Genomic DNA, 18,118 nt, shown 5'->3' with positions numbered 1-18,118 from the left:
GACATTAAGGATCACTGCCCAGCACACCAACCGAAGTGATGGATGTTACTATATTCTGCCTTAGGCTGTGTGCAGCACAAGTTTAAATAAAGAGTAAAGCTCTCCACTCCCTCATCAAATACTCCCGTGCCAGGGCACTGTATTACAGATCAATCATTAGATGTCTCTCAACAGTTCATAAACAAAGATCTTTCAGTTTTATACAAAGAAGGATTGAGATTTAAAGTTATACAGAGCTTTGGGGGGGATGACAGTTTCATACAGCTGATAAGATGGGGCTGCGGATAGAAACTTAGTGCTTCATAGAGTGCGAGTATTTGTAGTTAGGTAGGACATACAGAAGGAGGAGGAGTGAAAGCTTGATGTAGAATCATAGAGATGATGCAGAGAGGTATGGAATAGGGGATGTGCATTGTTTAGAGAATGGTGATGAGAGGATGGCAGTAGGCAGAGGTTCAGTGTTGTACAGATGGTCCCATACCTATGACACTCATTGCATATACTGACAGAGGAGCCTCAAGGCCCCACACATATCCTGTGGGACTCACCGAATACATTGGTAGAGGGTTCCCAGTTCTGCAACTAACTCTGAAGCCCCTTTGTTTTCATTGCAGCATAAATTGTGAACTGTTTCGATGGCCTTCGATGTTGATTTCAGCTCATCTTTGTTGATGTTAAATCTTTTGTTCTGTCAAGAACAGCAGCACATCTGGGTTATACAGGTACAAAATACTGGGACACATTATAGCTAGTACATTCTGGATTCAAAATTCCTTTGCATTTTCCAAATCTATCTTGTTCTCTCTAAATGGTGTAGTTTTGCAAGTTAGAAACTAAAACTTCCATCATAAAATTAACCTATATTTTTCGAATCAACCTGTTCAGAAATATTATTATACACTTCTGAAGGAGGTGGGACTTGAATCCAGGCCCCTCAGTCCAGGGGTATGGACACTACCACTGCACCACAAGAGGACCCATCATAAAATTAAGGTTTTGTTTTATTAAATCTATTTTTCTAATCAATCTGTTCAAGATGTCATTACAAATTTCTGCAACAGGTGGGACTTGAACCCTGGTCTCTCAGTGCAGGGGTATGGATACTACCCCTGAGTCACAAGGGGACCCTCATAAATTTAACACATAGGTGACAAATTACTTTGACATTCTAATTACCATTCCACCAATCTGCTCTTAATTGTTAAAGTATTGCATTCAAGTAGCACTTAGTACTAACAACCTGCTCACCAATGCTCAATTTCAGTTCCAACCAGACCAATCAGCAGTCTTATTGCAAACGTGGTCCAAAGATGGACAAAAATGTTGAATTCTGCAGAATGAGATGGGAGTGGCTGCCCACAACATCCACACAGTACTTGACCAGGTGTGACACAAAGCAGCTCTAGCAAAACTAAAGTCACTGGGAATCAGTAAAATGCCACACTTGCTGCAACCATACCCAGCTGAAAAGAAGATGGCTGTCGTTATCGGAGGTCAATAATCTCAGTACCAGCATATTGCTGCAACAGTTCTTCAAGGCAACATCCTAGACCCAACTCTGTTCTGTTGCGAACACCAATGACTTTTCGTCAATCATATGTGGGGCTATTTGCTGGTGATTGCAACGTTCTATTCTACAATCGGTGCCAACATTCAACCAGACCTGAGCAACTTTCAGGCTTGATTTGTTAAGTGGTAAGTAAAAATCATGTCACACAAACACAAGGCAATTATCATCTCCAACGGAGAAAGTTCAAAAATCTCCTTGACATCCAAAAATGTTACCATGATCACTGAAGTAGGTTTACTGTCAGAAGTGAAACACGGCATCTCTGATGATGCAGAAATCCCTCAGCTCTGCATTGGAGTGCCAGTCAAACTACATGCTCAAGTACAGGTGTAGGACTTGAACGTATGATCTTCTGACTCCAGGGTGGAAGAATTCTAAATTCATACTCAAAATGTCATGGTATTTGATCAGTTCAATTTATTTGTTCTTTTAAAAATATTATATTCCAAAAGACAACTGTGCTAAAACAGAATTCAAGTCCATACTTTTATGTGAGAGCTATATTTATACCCCATTAAAATCACATCCCAATGATTATGACCTCTCTTTATCAAAAACCAATTCAAACTCAACTATTTATCCATCAGCCATTCCCTCATTCCATTAGGTCTCCGGTATTCCTTCACACCATATTGGATGATAAAAAGAGGCAAAACAGACATGACTGCAGATTACATTCCCATTCTTTGTTTTCCCATTTGCCCTATGCACATTAAATTTCCAAGCATCTTTTCTCCAGTATATCTAACAATTTCCTAGAATTTGGTGCTTTCTCCACCATCTATTTTGACACTGCAGTACTGATCCTCGGTCTTTTCTCATTCAAAAATTTTGTTTGAAGCATATTATCCATTTAGCACTTAATGGATATTGCCGCTAATTCCCTGTTTAGAATCTCTTCCAATATTTTCACAAAGAAAAGTTATATCCAGCACCTCACCAACAGCAAAAGTCTCTCCCGCCAAGGGACCTTTTACGACTCCTCTGATCTTTTTAGTTTTCTAAGCTAAACAGCTATGTTTACATCCCTTTCCCAAAAGAAAAATATAAATCCTCCTTGTACTCAAGAAACCGTCTCAATAATTAGCATAAGAAGGAAAACAAGAAGTTTCATGCTCCTGGCATCTCCCAATGATGTAAATTTCAAATCACAGTACTCCATTTTTTAAAAATGCTTTGTACACCCAAATAAATTTTCCATCTTGAGATTTTTCATAGTTGTACTCCAATATAATACTTGAAAATTAGGATCTGGCCTTGTTGAGTATCAATTCAGCTGTCCAACTGACCTGGACTAGAGCAGTTCAAGAAGGGAACTCATCACCACCTTCTCGAAGGTGAGTAGGGATGGGCAATAAATGCTGGCCCATCCAGCAACACCCATCTCCCATGAGTGATTTAAAACAAAATTCAGACTTCACAACTTCTCCATTTCAGTTCTGAGAGCCCCACTTTACAAATAGCACTGGGACTAACATTTTCCAAACAAGGTTGCTGATGCAAGTGACACTTGATCCATTCTTCTTGATTTCCAATCCAATGCACATAAACACCCCAAAAGCCTGATTTCCAAATTTGAATTCTATTTTAAGCTCATTTCTGAGAATGTTTTCAAATTCACTGCTCCTACCCACGAAAAAAAATCATTTACATGCAACATAAACAGAACTGAAAGCTCACCCTTATGATGCCAATAAAAATGGCAGGGTCTGCTTTTAACTGAAGACAACCCAATTCTAATGAAACAGATCTTACTGAGAAATACCAAGCTGGAAACATTATTTCGGCCATATACACATTTATTTAATTCCCAGAGTGTCTTCACTGAATTTGCTGCCTCTTTTGGAGGACAAAGAAATAGTTCCATCTTCAGCTGGTCTCCCCAAAGAAATGCAGCTTTAATATCAATTGATCTGCACTCCCCCAAGTATTTGTTGCCAACAAATAAAAAAATTCAAATTTGTTTTTTCTGCCAGTGAATCTACTCTAACATCTTGATCTCCCACTTTTTCTGCAAAATCATGTCAGATCATAATCGGTTAAAACAAACAAATCTACGCTTTCTTAAATAAATTAGTAGATTTCCCAAGAATTTAGGTATGGATAGTCCGAAACACCATGGTGATGTTTAGCTGCTAGCTCATTCTTCACTCCTGTTTTTAAATTGCTCTCAAGTCACTTGGAAGTCAGTAAATTGTTTGGAAAACGTTTCACTCTAGTTCAACAATTGAACTTCCTGTTTGAAGGCTGTTTTGCATTAAAGATGATGTCCGAGTTGTGATAGGCTGCCAGACACGATACATAAACATATAATATGGAGGTAATTTTGCTATTAATTGCAGATTGCCCACGACAAACTTCTTAGCAATGTCCTTTCCTTGCTGCTTCCGTTCTACTGCCAAGGCACTATCTGTCTTAGCAGTGGCTAGCTACATCCTGAAAACAACGACCTTTATTCATTCATTTTTCCTCTTTTGCCCAGTTCTGTTGGAGTACAAGAGATGAAGTAAATTGGGAATTGGTGATGCCAATTATTGAGAGATCAGGAGTTTGCCAGTTTTAAAATCTGAGGAAGGAACGATGTTGGATAGAAGACTGGGAATGGGCCGAGGCCTGACCTCAGTTGAATGCACTTGGAAATAAGTACAGATGGAAAACGCAAGAAAAACTTAAAGGAATAACAACCCACATAACAAAGACAAAATAGGAAGAGATAAAAAAGGTTGTGATGGAAGAGAGGTTGTAGAATTCAATAACCAATCATCAGGTCTTCCTTTTAACTTGTTCATGAATTAGATATGTGCAAAGAACAGTCTATGCACTACTGCATAAACGTTCTGTCTGCTGACATAATGCATATTATTACATGAATGTACTGAGTCCTGAAGGCATCATTCCAACTGATATCAGAGATATGAAATATAGAGCTGACCTTTTTCCATGACTCCACCACACTGGCTGCATAGGCCAGGATGTAGATGTACTTGTGTTTATGCTCAGGGTTGATTTTAGAGCCTGGTTTGAAGAGGGATTGCATGAAAAGATCCAGGAAGGCAGGGACTCTGATCTAAAAGGAGACACAAAGGATCAAGTTAGATTTAGACATGCCTGGGTATGAAAGCACATTTTTCAGGGAGGTAATGAATAATCAAAAATCAAAAATAATCAGAATAGGATTTCTGGTCACAGTTTGAGACACATATTTTCAAACTTTGTCAGAGATATTTGCACATACAAAACATAAGTAAAATTCTATTTCTTTAAGGATAACTCCCCTGATGGTATCCAATGTAGTATCATGTCAGATTTTTTGCCTAATGCTGTTAAAGGAGTTCAATAAATGAGATACTTGGAATACGAAGAGTTAAAACAAAGGCTTAATTTATTGTCAAATGTATCACCTAGTGGCACAGAAACCATGCAGAAACATGGGTTTGTAGTGCCACGTCACTGCAAGGGTATGGAACAGCAGCTGCCTGGAACAGAGATGCAGTGCCCATATATTCGCACTGTAGGCTGGAGACAAACCACTCAAATCAATTGGAACATCCCTACAGCATGGCATAACAAAGTGTTCCCAATGAGAGTAGCCAGGAATGTAAAAACAGCTTGTAAAAATCAAGAAAACAAAGAAGATAATTACAAAATGCTCTTGATGTAGGACAAGTTGTTTTTATTATAATACAAACAAGATCGTTTCAATATTCTGTGGTAATGTAATCTTTCTGTGAACATTTTCAATCATACGAATACCACACTTCACTTTGATAATACAAAGACAAAACTGCAAAACTGCAAAGCTGGAACATTGAAAAACTTTCACTGGGAACTCTGGAAAAGCTCATCTTTCTGTTTGTTTACTTCTAGCATCTTATTTTAATTTTTAATCCCTTCTTTAGAAATTTACAGTAATGCATCAGTGTCTTAATGATGAACTGAATCTACTTTATAATTTCAGGCACCCTATACTCCTGTCTTTGTGTGCCTTTAACTAGGTCAGGTCAACATGACCCAACTGAAAGTGATATCTTAAACATCAATGCAGACTGGGCAACCGTTTTGTCCACATTCCGTCTACAAAAATGAACTTCAAGTTGCCTACCACTTCAATACACAACTGTCTTCCCTGGCCAATATTTCTGTCATTCTTGCTGCAATGCTCCAGCGAGATTCAGCACAAGCTGGAAGAACAACATCTCATTTTCCACTTGGGGACCCTGCAGCCTTCAGGACTCACACTGAATTAAATAATTTTAGATCTTGAACACCTTCTTCTATGTCCTTTACCCACCCCCGCACCCAGGCCCTGTCATGTCATGTCATGTCATGTCATGGGCTATTTTCAGCACAGCCAACCCATTTTCACCTACATGTTTATCCCCACTATAAGCCTTTTTTTCCCTTCCTGGGCATAGTACAATCCATCCTTTTGTCTCTCTCTAGGCTTCATCTCCACCTATCTGCTCACTCCTTTACCCCTGATCCTCAGCATATATACCACCTTTTCCTAACTACTATCAAGTCTGAAGAAGGATCACTTGACTCAAAATATTAACTGTACTTTCTCTCCATTGATGCTGCCAGACTTGCTCAGTTCCTCCAGCAACATCTGTTTTTGTATCAGATTTCCACCATCTGCAGATCTTTGTTTTATCTCAATTATCTTTGTTTTTCATTTATGGGATGAGGGCATCACTGGCTAGACCAGCATTTACCACCCATCCCTTATCGCCCAGAGGGCAGTTAAGTCAATCACATTGTTGTGGGTCTGGAGTTACAGACCAGGTAAGGATGGCAGGTTTCCTTCCCTGGAAGGACATTAGTCAACCAGATGGGTTTTTCCTGACAATCAGCAATGTCTTCATGGTCATTATCAGACTCTTTCCTCCAGACTGGAATTGAATTCAAATTTCACCACCTGCCCCAAGGCAGGATTTGAACCCAGGACACCAAACATTAGTTGCATCTCTGGATTAATCATCCAGCAATAATACCATGAGGCCATTGCTACCCTGTACCCTATATCTGAGTTGCCCAAAACTGATATGTAAATGGTGAGCTTTTCAAATATATGCCCAATCCCATTGCTGACTTTTGACTGTAGTTGGAATAGACGGTAGAATTGGGAGAAAGGTTTCCTTCACTGAAGACATCATATGCAAGTCATCCTGGCAAAGAAAGCTCTGCTATGGTCTGCTATGGCATTTGCAGTGAGTAGATGGTGGCCATTTTTGCTAGCCATTTTGACTTCAGCAACGCACACTCCGTAAAATTAAACAAACCAAACAGGTTTCTTGGACAAGAATGGGATTCAGTGTCTCCTGCTAGAAACTGCACAAATGTGGACAGTACTAAGATTAGCTATGGTGCATCACACAATTGAATAGCTCACTACACAGGCCTCCCTGGGGGATGCAAGCTCCTGGAACCATATCTGGGCTCAAGACAAGACACGAGAGAAATTACTTGAGAAATTAAATATGTGCAAGTTTTCAGTGCTATTCTTACCAGTTCCACAGGAGGTGGATCCATACTCGTGAACATTTTGTATAAGACAGTGATGTCAGCAGGATTCAGAGCTCCCTTAGACAGCATGGCACCCAGTGCCTGGCAGGCTCGGGGGTAGGATGCAGCAGTGCCCAGCGCTAAGGTGATCTGGCTGGCATCATGACCTCTGAGAGAAGGCAGCACAAAGATAATTACTTTTTCCAACATCACAAAAGAAAGACTGTGCAAAAAGCTGAGAATGTGTGTTTGAAGTTACCAAACAACAAGGGATTGGGTGTGGTATCATGGTGGGTAGGGCGATCCCATAACTATGCTGGGTCTGCTGATCCTGTTTGCAGTGGGACAATCGGCCTCATATCCAGGGTTACAGAGGAAAACATCAGGCAGCATTTGCATTTCTCAGTGTCATCCTCAATTCAGTTGGAAGCAAATTCACATCACTCAGATAGTTCTGATTAAAGTCCTCCTTCAGGACTTGAGGTCAAAAATCAAGGCTGCCATTCCAGTGCAGTACTGAGGAAGTTCTGAACTGTTGGAAATGCTAACATTCAGGTGAACGTTAAAACAAGACCTCATCTAGCCCCTCAGGCAGATAATGTCATCAGCTCTTTTCTATTTTGAAGTAGAGCAGGTGAATTCTCCCTGGCCAATACTTAAGCCTCAATCAACAAAAGAAAAAGAGAAAGAAGAAGAGACTATCACACCTCCACTTGTGGAAGCTTGCCATATTTCTTACATTACAACAGCAACAATAATTTGAAATACTTTTTTGGCTGTCAAATGCCTTGAGGCATCATGCAGTCATAAAAAGTGCTATACGAATATAAGTCTCTCTCTCTCACTTATCTATTTCAAATAATTCCTGCTGGAAAATGTATTTCCATGGATATTGACTGATGACAGACTCGAATCAGATTCCTCATAACTAAGTCTGTTGAACAGAGACTAACAGGTTCTGGGGTTCTGGAGGGAGGCCAATGTCAATGAAACCGTATCCCAGCAACAATCAGCACCTCTGAGAAATGTGGGAAGAGTATGATTTTTGGGTTTGAGAGAAACAAGAAAGGAGTTTTCACATTTCCAAAGCTGGTTGTTTGAACAGTAACCCAGAGAAAAGGAGCCGAAGAGAGAGGAAAAGCAAAACAGCAAGTGCAGGTTTCAATACACTACTCACTCCCATCTGACTGCTTCTGTTTAAATAACTCACAGAACTACTTCCATCAGTTCACTTGCAATTCTAACGGTAGTCTACTATGACAGTAGCAGGTAACAAGGACCAATTAACATAATACTTGCCAAAACCAGGAAATTCAGGGGTTGTCGCCAGGGACTGGATGGCCCTGGGACCACCAATACGATGGTCTCGCTCTAGACTATACTGTAGTGGTGGAACATGTGTGGAGGGAGAATGGCGAAAGAATTTGACAGCCATGATCCCTGTACTTTATCACTATTTATCAATCTCGAATAGCTGAAAGCCAAGAGAGGGAAAGCAGGGAATTATAAATCACTAATACTGCTCCTGTCAGAAAACTGTCTGTTTTATAACTAACCTTAGAGACTGAATACCTTGAAAATTCTGAGCTCAAAGGAAATCTAAAGGGTAGGTTGTAGTTGACAAAGCTGACTGAATTTTTTGAAGAGTTAACTGAAATAGTGGCCAGGTGAATATCTGTGTGTATTATTCATATGAACTTCTACAGGACACTTGATATTGTGCCTCATAACAGACTGCTAGCTAAAGCTAAAGCTCTTGTTTGTAAAGGCAAGCTCTTGTTCATAAAGGCAAGTTCTTGACATGGTTCAAAAAATGGCTGAGTGGAATGAAGCAGAGAGAAAGGATAACAGGCAAGAACTCTAACTGGAAGAAAGTGATTAGCATTATCTCACGAGGAACTGTGTTGAGGCCTCAATTATATCCAAATTGATTTATGACTTAATTGATGGGATAGAAAATCGTGGATCAAAATTTCCTGTTGACGCTTTGATAGCTGGGATTGTAAGATGGGGATTTATCAATAGATTAATTGAGTGAGCTGAACAATGGCAAATGAATGTCAGCATAGGAAATGTGAGGTATTCACTTTGGACCTAAGAAGGACACACAGTACTTTATAAATGGGAAAATACCACACCAGGAAGAGATAGTGGTGCAGTAATAACGCCACTGGACTAGTAATTCAGAGACCTAGGCTACTGCTCTGAGGAGGTTTCAAATCCCATCACAGCAGCTGGTAGAATTTAAGTTCAATCAATAAATCTGGAATACTGTCGATCATTCTAACAACTCTTCTCAGTTTTCTAAGATCCTTTAGGAAACAAAATCAGGCTCTCAACAGTATGGTTGACTCTGAATTGTTCTCAAAGGAAAGTAGGATTGTGCAGCTAATACTCACAACCCAAAAAACAAGACCAGTGGAGGTCTGAAAATATGTGGATGTCTAGGTACATAGATCATCAAAATATCACAGCAGAAAGAAAAAATATCTTGATATCGAGGATATAAAACAATGGAAGTCATGATTCAGGTATACAAAACCCTACTTAAATCTCACATTGAATACGGAGAATGGTCTGGGCATCACTGATTAGTATAGGAACAAAAACGAAGTTGCTGGAAAAGCTCAGCAGGTCTGGCAGCCTCTGTGGAGGAGAAAACAGAGTTAACGGTTCGGGTCCGGTGACCCTTCCTCAGATGCTGCCAGACCTACTGAGCTTTTCCAGCAACTTTGTTTTTGTTCCTGATTTACAGCATCCACAGTTCTTTTGGTTTTTACTGATTCGTATAGGCCTGGAGGGAATAAAATGCAGATTGATTGTAATCATACCTGGTTTCTAAAATTTAGTTTTGAGCAGTGATTATAGAAAGTAAGCACGAATGCAACAGCAAAATACTTCAAGTGTTGCAAATGTGCAATAAAAACTGAATTTGCTGGTAATACTCAGCAGGTCAAGAAACATTTGTGGCTGAAAGGTCAACAACCTGAAACATTAACTCTTCCTCTCTCCAGATAGTGCTAGGTCTGCTGAGTAACTCCAAAATTTTCTGATTTTTATTGTACAAACTGCAGACATGGTAACTAGAATTTCAAGGTAAAAGGGAGGGTTGATTGAAGGTTTCATTACTGCAGGGAGGTTTCTTTAGAGAAACTATTTTCACTGGTTGGGAGTCTAGAACTAGGTGCCATTATCTAAAAGTTAGAGCCAGACTTTTCAGGAGTAAAAATAGGAAACACTCCTACATCATTTCAGCAGTCAAAGTTCGAATATTTCTGATGCTGGATCAGTTGTTAGATTTAAATCTGGGATTGATAAGTTTTGTCAAAGCTCTTAAGGAATGTGGGGAAAAGATGAGTATATGGACTAACAGTGCAGATCTGCTGTGATCTCAATGAATGGGTAACAGGCTCAAGAAGCTAAATTGTCTATCCCTCAATGCATGCCCTATTGCTCCATGACAGTGATACTGTAGGAATGTTGAGCAAGAACTAGACTCAATGTCCATGATAACATATCACCTGTGCTGCATGGTGTAAGGAATGCAAGATGACCTGAATCATAGAATCCCTACAGTATGGAAGCAGGCCATTTGGCCCATCATGTCCATACCGACCCTCTAAAGAACATCCCACCCAGACTTACCCCCCAACCCTACTCCTATTAACCTGCAATTCCCATACCTAACCCACCTAGCCAGCACATCCCTGGACACTATGGGCAACTTAGCATGGCCAACCCACCTAACCTGCATATCTTTGCATTGTGGGAGGAAACACACCCAGACACGGGGAGAATGTGCAAACTCCACACAGACATTTGCCCAAGAGCGGAATCGAACCCGGGTCCCTGGTGCTATGATGGAGCACCGCTAACCACTGAGCGACCACGCTGACCTGTGCCCATCAAACTGTACCCTTAGCATTTTAGGAATAATGGGATAGTAAATCAGTGAGGAAAGAATTTTCAGCACATATCTGAACAAAAAGAGTCTTTGGGAAATTTCCCAAAGATTTCTAGGATTTCTAATGTACTTACTTCTCATGTGCATATCTCTGAACTTCCTGCGCAATTCGTCGGACAGCTGCTCCACCTTGTTCCTCCTGGGCCAAGACAGACATTACAGACTGAGCATACAGGTATGTATGCTCTCCATGACATACCATTTTCTGAGGAATATACAAAGCACAGGATTGCTGAAAATGCCTTACACAAGAACCTAAGTGTTAATGCTGCGCTTGCTGCAAACTGCCTGCTTATAGTAATAATCCAAGCTCATTCATGAAGAATAGTTGCCTGTGCAACGTGCTAGGACTGAGAGGAAGCTTGAGAATGATGAATTATCATTTCGTAACTTGCTTTCCAAAGTAGAGATAAGTGGGTTTTTGGTTTTCGATGTTACAAATGTCCTCTTTTTAAAAAGAGTCAGAAAGTAATTTGAAACACTGAGCTAAAGATAGCTGTTCCATAAAATCATGAGACTTAAGCTCAATAACTAGATAAGCTATCTAGTAAGCTAATGGCTGGGGTGTTTATTAATTAGGACCATTATGAGCTGCAGAGGCGGATGGACAGAAGAAAGATTCGTACCAGCTGAAGGACAGTTGCTGGAAAGAAGCCTTAAGCTGTGTTAATAGTCCAAACAGACATCACTTGAAAAAAGACTCAACTTTTCTTCAGGTTCAGTAAGAAACAGTGTGAGAGTTAGTTTGTTCACATGTCTCAGCGGGAGAAGATAAATTACATTTGATGAATATATAGGTCACCAAAAGGAAACACGAGTGACACTGGCAGTTTAGTAAGGAATTTTAAAGTAAAGGTAGGGGAGATACTTCACTGGGATTGAAAGCCTGCAAAGGATAGTGCAGAGGAGAAAAGGACCGAATCATTCTTCTTGCCATTTAGGACACGACCTTTCAAAATCATCACATATCCACATTTTGTTTTTGTTTTGTGTAACAGAGGGTTCAGTATCATTGCTTCCATTCCCCAAAAGAACATAACTGCAAAACAACATCGGTTAGCTGTCACGTCACACTCACTGCAAACTCAGGCAGGTTTTTCTCTAGATGTTCTTCACCCCCATCAATAAGCGTGGCAAGCGAGGTGCGGAGAACACGGGAAAAAACTTCCAACTGCTGACAGGCTGTCGACACACTGGTTATTTCACCCTGATATCCAGCATCTGAGATCAGCTGTAGTAAGACAAAGAGACAGCAGGAAAGGATATCAGTCAACACCTTCAGCAGAATCCTTGAAGTACTATTTGAAGACACCAAAGACAGTCAGTCCTCCTCCTCTAATCTTGGATGACCTGGTGACTAGCAGCTAGCTACAGCAGGAATAAATTTAGACCAAACTATTCCTGCAATCTTAGGATTAGACAAAATAAAAGCTTTGATACCAGTTCCTTCCTCAACCTCCTCTGCCAAATATACTCTCTCTTGCTGGGCTACAGTTTAAACAAGTGTTCTCTTTCCCTTTCAAGTTGCCACTTCCATATATCTGACAAGACAGTGAATTTCAGCTGGCTATCCTGACTGCATGGAAAAGCTGAGCCCAACTGTGTCTTCGCTTGACATTGTCTCATTAACATGAGGAATCAGTGGATAATGGAATACTAATAGGAACTCTGGAAGGTTTATCTCATTGTTCCAATCTTGTGGGTGCTGAGGCAAGCTACAAGTACTCTGACTACAGCATGAAACAGATTGGCTGAAAAGACAAAAGTGGAGGGTCAAACATTGTCGAAGTGCTGTATCACGCTCAGCAATACTTTTACTTTCTCGCTAAATTTTGAGATGTAAGTTTTAAATCCAGGGTCAGAAAGCTTAAATATTGGGGTGACATGATGGCTAGGTGGTTAGCACTACTGAATCACAGTGCCAGGGACCCAGGTTCGATTCCACCCTCGGGCGACTGTCTGTGTTGAGTTTGCACATTCTCCCAATGTCTGCGTGGGTTTCCACTGGGTGCTCCAGTTTCCTCCCACAGTGCAAAGATATGCAGATTAGGTGGGTTGGCCATGCTAAATTACCCATAGTGTTCAGGGATGTCTAGGTTAGATGCATTAGCCATGGGAAATGAAGGGTTACAGGGATTGGGTAGGGGGATTGGCTTGGGTGGGATGCTCTTTACATGGTTGGAGTGGACTTGTTGGGCCAAATGGCCCGTTACCACACTGCAGGGATTCTAAAATTTCCATCAAAAACAGTCCTATATTTCACACATCTTTGATACGAAAGACATCTACAAATTGGTCTTAATTATTTATCCAGTTCAGGATAATTTGTATATTAAATAAAAATATTACAATGCTCATTTCAGCTCAGGGCTAAGCCACACCAACCGGACATTTCAAAGCTTTAGTCTGTTTCTAACCCAGTGCTGTACCTGCCCTAGGAATGGTAATGAGATAGTGTAGAGGGCACTTTACTTTCTATTTAACTCTGCGCTGTATCAGTCCTGTGAATGTTCGTGCGGGACAGTGTATAGGAGGCTTTGCTCTGCAGCTAACGCTGTACTGTATCTATCCTGGGAGTGGTGACATAATATTTTTACTCTCTATCTAACCACGTATTTTTAAAAAAATGTATTAATGAATGCAAGCATTGCTAGCTGGGCCAGTAGTCATCGACCAGACATCGTTGCCCTTGAAAAGGTGGTGGTGAGATTCCTTCTTGAATTGCAGCAGTCCATTTGGTGTAGGTAGACATGAAATGGTGCTGGGGAAGGAGTTCCAGGATCTTGGTCCAACGACACTAAAGGAACCAGCAATATATTTCCAAGTCAGGATGGTGAGTGTTTTGGAAACTTGCAGGGGGTGGTATTCCCATTTATCTGCTGGCCCTGTTGTTCAAGATGGTAGTAGTCGTAGGTTTTGGAAGGTGTATCCAAAAAGCCTTGGTGAATTTCTATGGTGCATGCTGCTGCTACTATACATCGGCAGTGGAGGGCGTCAATGTTTCTGGATGTGATGCCAATCAGGCAGGCTGCTTTGTCCCAGATAGTATCTAGATTCTTCAGCGTTATGGGAGCTACACTCATTCAGACAAGTGGAGAATATTCCATCACACTCCTCACTTGTGTCTTGTAGGCTTCAGGGAATGAGTTACTACCTAGGAGGTGGCCTACACCTACTCTTAATTTTTACGTCTTTATATTTACTCATGCTCCTAATTTTTGTGTCTCTCTCATTGCTCTTTGGGTAGTCTAAAACTAGGACTATAGATAAAATATAATCACCAGAAAGTCCAAAGAAATTCAGGAGGAACATCTTTACCCAGAGAATGTTTTGAAAGTAGAACTGACTACTACAAAGAGCAACTGAGAGAACAAATATAGATGCATTGTTGCTGTGTTGTAAGTAGCATGAACATCAGTACAAGAATGGCTGTACCTTAACAGTAAAGTTCAGCATCAAACAGTCAGGGTGAGCTTCTGCTAGTTTGTAGAAGAGGTCTCTCCAAGTCACATGAGCAATCATCTGCTCCAACCAGGCTGGGGTCTGAAACAAAACAGAATTCTTGACAGTTAAGCCATTCAGTGCAAATCAGCAACTATGGTGGCAACTCCATGCGTCATTCTGCTTAAATGACTGCCAGAAGCCAGGTCTGATGGACAATCAAACAGGACATGCATGGGTTGCACAAACACAACACAAAGGTGATTGGAAACTTACAAATATATAGCACAACCTTAAGATGTCCACAATGCAGCCAAGTTAGTACTTCTTGAATCATAGTAGAAGAAATAGGACATTCGGCCCAACGAGCCTGTTCCATCATTCAATGAGATCATGGCTGATCTAATAATGCTCAATTCCACTTCCCTACTTTTTCCTATAACCACTGAATCCCTTACTGATCAAAAAAATCTGTCTTTAAATACTTTTCAGGCAGAGATAGATTGATTCCTGATTACCAGAGGGGTGAAACATTATTGTAGGGTATGCAAGAACGTAGAGCTAAGATTAAAATCAGATCAGCCATGATCTTATTGAATGGCAGAGTAGGCCTCAAAGGGCAGAGTGGCCTACTCTTGTTCCTTGTTTATAAATCACTTCCTGATGGCATGACATCATGGGTGCATCTGTGTATGCTCAGATAGAATATGGCAGCCATAATTAATAGCATCTGATCTCCTACATTGGGATTTTACACTCCAGCAACACAGTATTTTCCAGGCTTAGACTAAATAACTCCAGTGGAATATTCAGGACCATTGATCAGCTGATTCACATCATTTGGTGGTGTGGTCCAACATTACTCAAGTTCTCAAAGTATAAGAAATAGCTAATCACACAAATCTGCCAAATTACGCTATTCCACCAAGAGACGTACTGCATCCCACCTCTACCAGGAGCATGAAATTACAACACGCAAACTTTAAACTGGCAACTTCTATTACAAATGTGGGCAAAACGATTAAGAATGGAAATACATCGTGTGACTTTACGAGACTGAATTACATTTGAGCACCTTGTGCAAATAATTTCCTGTTCTCCCAACCTACCTCAGCTGAAAGTTACACTTGAGAGCAATGACAGGCTGTTACATAATAAATGGCGGAGAAAGAAAACTACACAGAAAACTCTCAGCCTTAGAAAATACCATGTATGTCAGAATGCCATTTAAATTCAGATTAATCTTTGCCATAGTAGAAAATATGTCAGGAATATTTTTGTTAATCCACTTCCAAGTCTCAACATCATCAATTAAATTACTTAACTTCCAATGACGCAAAGTCCTGGATTCCTGCATATTCAGTGCCAAAGACAAGTGCTCAGTGAATGAGCTGAGGCTATCACACAAGTCTATCTACATGGAATGAGTGAGAAAGTGGGGTAACACGATGCAATGCAACTAGGAACTCCTTTATGGCCACATACAGAATGGCAGAGCTGGGAAGAGGCTCCAGCATCTGTATTTAGATAAAGCCTTAAAACTACACCATAGAATTCAGATTCACCAACTGATGCAAAGGGTCTGTTGTGGTTTTTTTTTCCTCTTTGAACCATTCTCTTGTATGTAATTTACTACAAATACACAGCCTACTTTTGGAAAAGCTTCAGAACATTACCTCTCCTTCCTCTGTGAATATGGAATCAGCTTTCCGAGGATCAAAGTGTTTGATCAGCAAATTTTTCAAATGATTTTCAACAGTCTCTTGAACATGTGATGGCTCAACCCCTGAAAGAGATACAAATTGCAATAGATCTCAGGAACGCAGCTGTGCTTTAGCAACATAACTCAGCATTGCTACAAATAGTGATGAGAGAACAAGTCCAGTTCACTAAAATTCGAAGACTTTGGATACAACTTAACTCAACCTGACCAAAGGATTTGGACCTCACAATCCAGATCAGTGAGTCAAAAAGAATAAAGCCAGAGGACATCCCTACCAGCTCCAGCCACCTCTCAGAGAGTTGGGTGGTTGGACCTCTCTCTTTCGCTTCAGTTCCTTCCAACAGGTCAAGGAGAGTAAAAACCTGTTAGGATCCCAAGTCCTGATCACTAATTAGTAAATGCTGCTAAAGGTGCATGTGTTCAAAGGACGAGAATGGAATTAGTGCGGACTATTTTCCCCTCTATGTTCAATTGGTCTGCCGACCATGAGGAAGAATGGCCATTTGAATGAGGTACAGGAAGCTTACCAAAGGGTGAAATAGTTCTGAAATGTCAACTCAAGGTGCATTCCAACCAGGGCGAGGTTAAAAACCAGAAACTGCCTCTAATTCACATTTGTGTGGGAGAGAACCTCAGAGGAGGGCTGAAACTGAACCTCTCTTCAATACCAGTGACAGCTTCTGAGAGCACCAAGGCTTAGCACAGCACACTCGGAGCCACAGCTGAAAGAACCTGATATCCTCCACAAAAAGCGATGAGCAAGTTGTCTTCAATACATCAAATATATGCAACTTGTTTTGTTCAGCTTTGTTAGATTATCCAGTGCAGGCCAGCCATTACCTGTCTGAATCAGCCACTCTGCCAACAGGTTTACAGTCTGTGCTACTGCTGTATAATTCTCAGAAAGCATCTGGATCACATGTTCCGGAGAACCCCCTGCCTGGAAATATCTGGAAAAAATGAAACACTACGATCAGGGTCAGATACCATCACAAACCAAACAGCACAGGATCAGCATTCAGTTTAATGGGTAAATTTTGGAGATGACAGTCGCACTCTGACTGCCATATAGTTTGTGTCTATTTTTCCTGAAAGGCTTCATAGGGGAGCAGTCCAGAAGTTATGTCACTAATGAAAAGGGATAACCAGACCCAAACATGATTACAATAGATGGAACACCAAAATGCTTCTCAGGCTGACTACGCCCCAAGAATAACTAAGTTCTAGAACAAAAACAGTAAATGATCCATTTTCACTCAGCATGGGTGAGTCGTGATTGAAATTCGACCGAAGTTTCATATGTTAAGTTTATACCTATTCAATATCAAGGTTACATCTCCAGAATGAGCATTGTTGAATGTTGGGATTTGAAATTCTTCCACTGATACAATAGTTAGAAGTTTGGTGCCACACTGTGGTGAGGAATACATACTACAAACTCACAAGACGTACAATCGCTCGCTATTTTTTTCTCCAGAAATCCCTTGACAATGTAACTACAGAAGAGACAAAAAAGGGAATGGTAGCAACTTCAATTAAAAACTAGCCAGATGAAGGAAATGGTGAATCTGAAAAACAGATAAAACCTCACAGTAGTTGGAAATGAGTATCACTTGGGGTTGTTTCTGGGACTATCACTGATCAAAAGTGTCTTCAAATGAATGAAAGGCTTCTATCAAACAAGAACAGGTGCCAAAAGGTTTTATTGATTTTCAGAAGGGTGTATGCACCAGTGTTTGGATTTGGTTAAATAAGTAGTAGAATCTCAAGAAATAAGCGTTGTGTTGGATGTCTGCCAAAGAACAGGAGAACAACAAATGTATTAACCACTTAAGATAAAAATGGAGAGAAAACACAGACAAGGGAGGTGCAGTTGTAGTATGGCGCACTGACCTCTACATCGCCGAGGCCAGAC

General features: G+C 40.6%; 1 protein-coding gene across 5 annotated transcripts in view; it reads right to left on the bottom strand.

Annotated features, from left to right (window-relative positions):
- The window catches only part of nelfcd (negative elongation factor complex member C/D), a 72,465-nt gene that overhangs the window by 42,444 nt on the left and 11,903 nt on the right, over nucleotides 1–18,118 (bottom strand). For all 5 annotated transcript variants that reach the window (XR_007264195.1, XR_007264194.1, XR_007264196.1 and 2 more), the window contains exons 3-10: nucleotides 17,044–17,153; nucleotides 16,157–16,266; nucleotides 14,475–14,582; nucleotides 12,118–12,270; nucleotides 11,114–11,244; nucleotides 7,079–7,244; nucleotides 4,503–4,637; nucleotides 549–688 (exon numbers count right to left, since the gene is read on the bottom strand). Coding sequence is in view for 2 of the 5 variants with exons in the window: in XM_020536103.2 (XP_020391692.2) it covers nucleotides 549–688; nucleotides 4,503–4,637; nucleotides 7,079–7,244; nucleotides 11,114–11,244; nucleotides 12,118–12,270; nucleotides 14,475–14,582; nucleotides 16,157–16,266; nucleotides 17,044–17,153 (1,053 nt within the window). In the remaining 3 variants the exon portion in view is untranslated. The remainder of the gene's footprint in view (nucleotides 1–548; nucleotides 689–4,502; nucleotides 4,638–7,078; nucleotides 7,245–11,113; nucleotides 11,245–12,117; nucleotides 12,271–14,474; nucleotides 14,583–16,156; nucleotides 16,267–17,043; nucleotides 17,154–18,118) is intronic.

This window comes from Rhincodon typus, chromosome 19 (assembly GCF_021869965.1).
Source record: "Rhincodon typus isolate 14 chromosome 19, sRhiTyp1.1, whole genome shotgun sequence".
In the NCBI taxonomy this organism is placed as follows: Eukaryota; Metazoa; Chordata; class Chondrichthyes; order Orectolobiformes; family Rhincodontidae; genus Rhincodon; species Rhincodon typus.
Note: the sequence above shows the minus strand (reverse complement) of the source record. Positions and strands in the feature narration are given on the sequence as shown.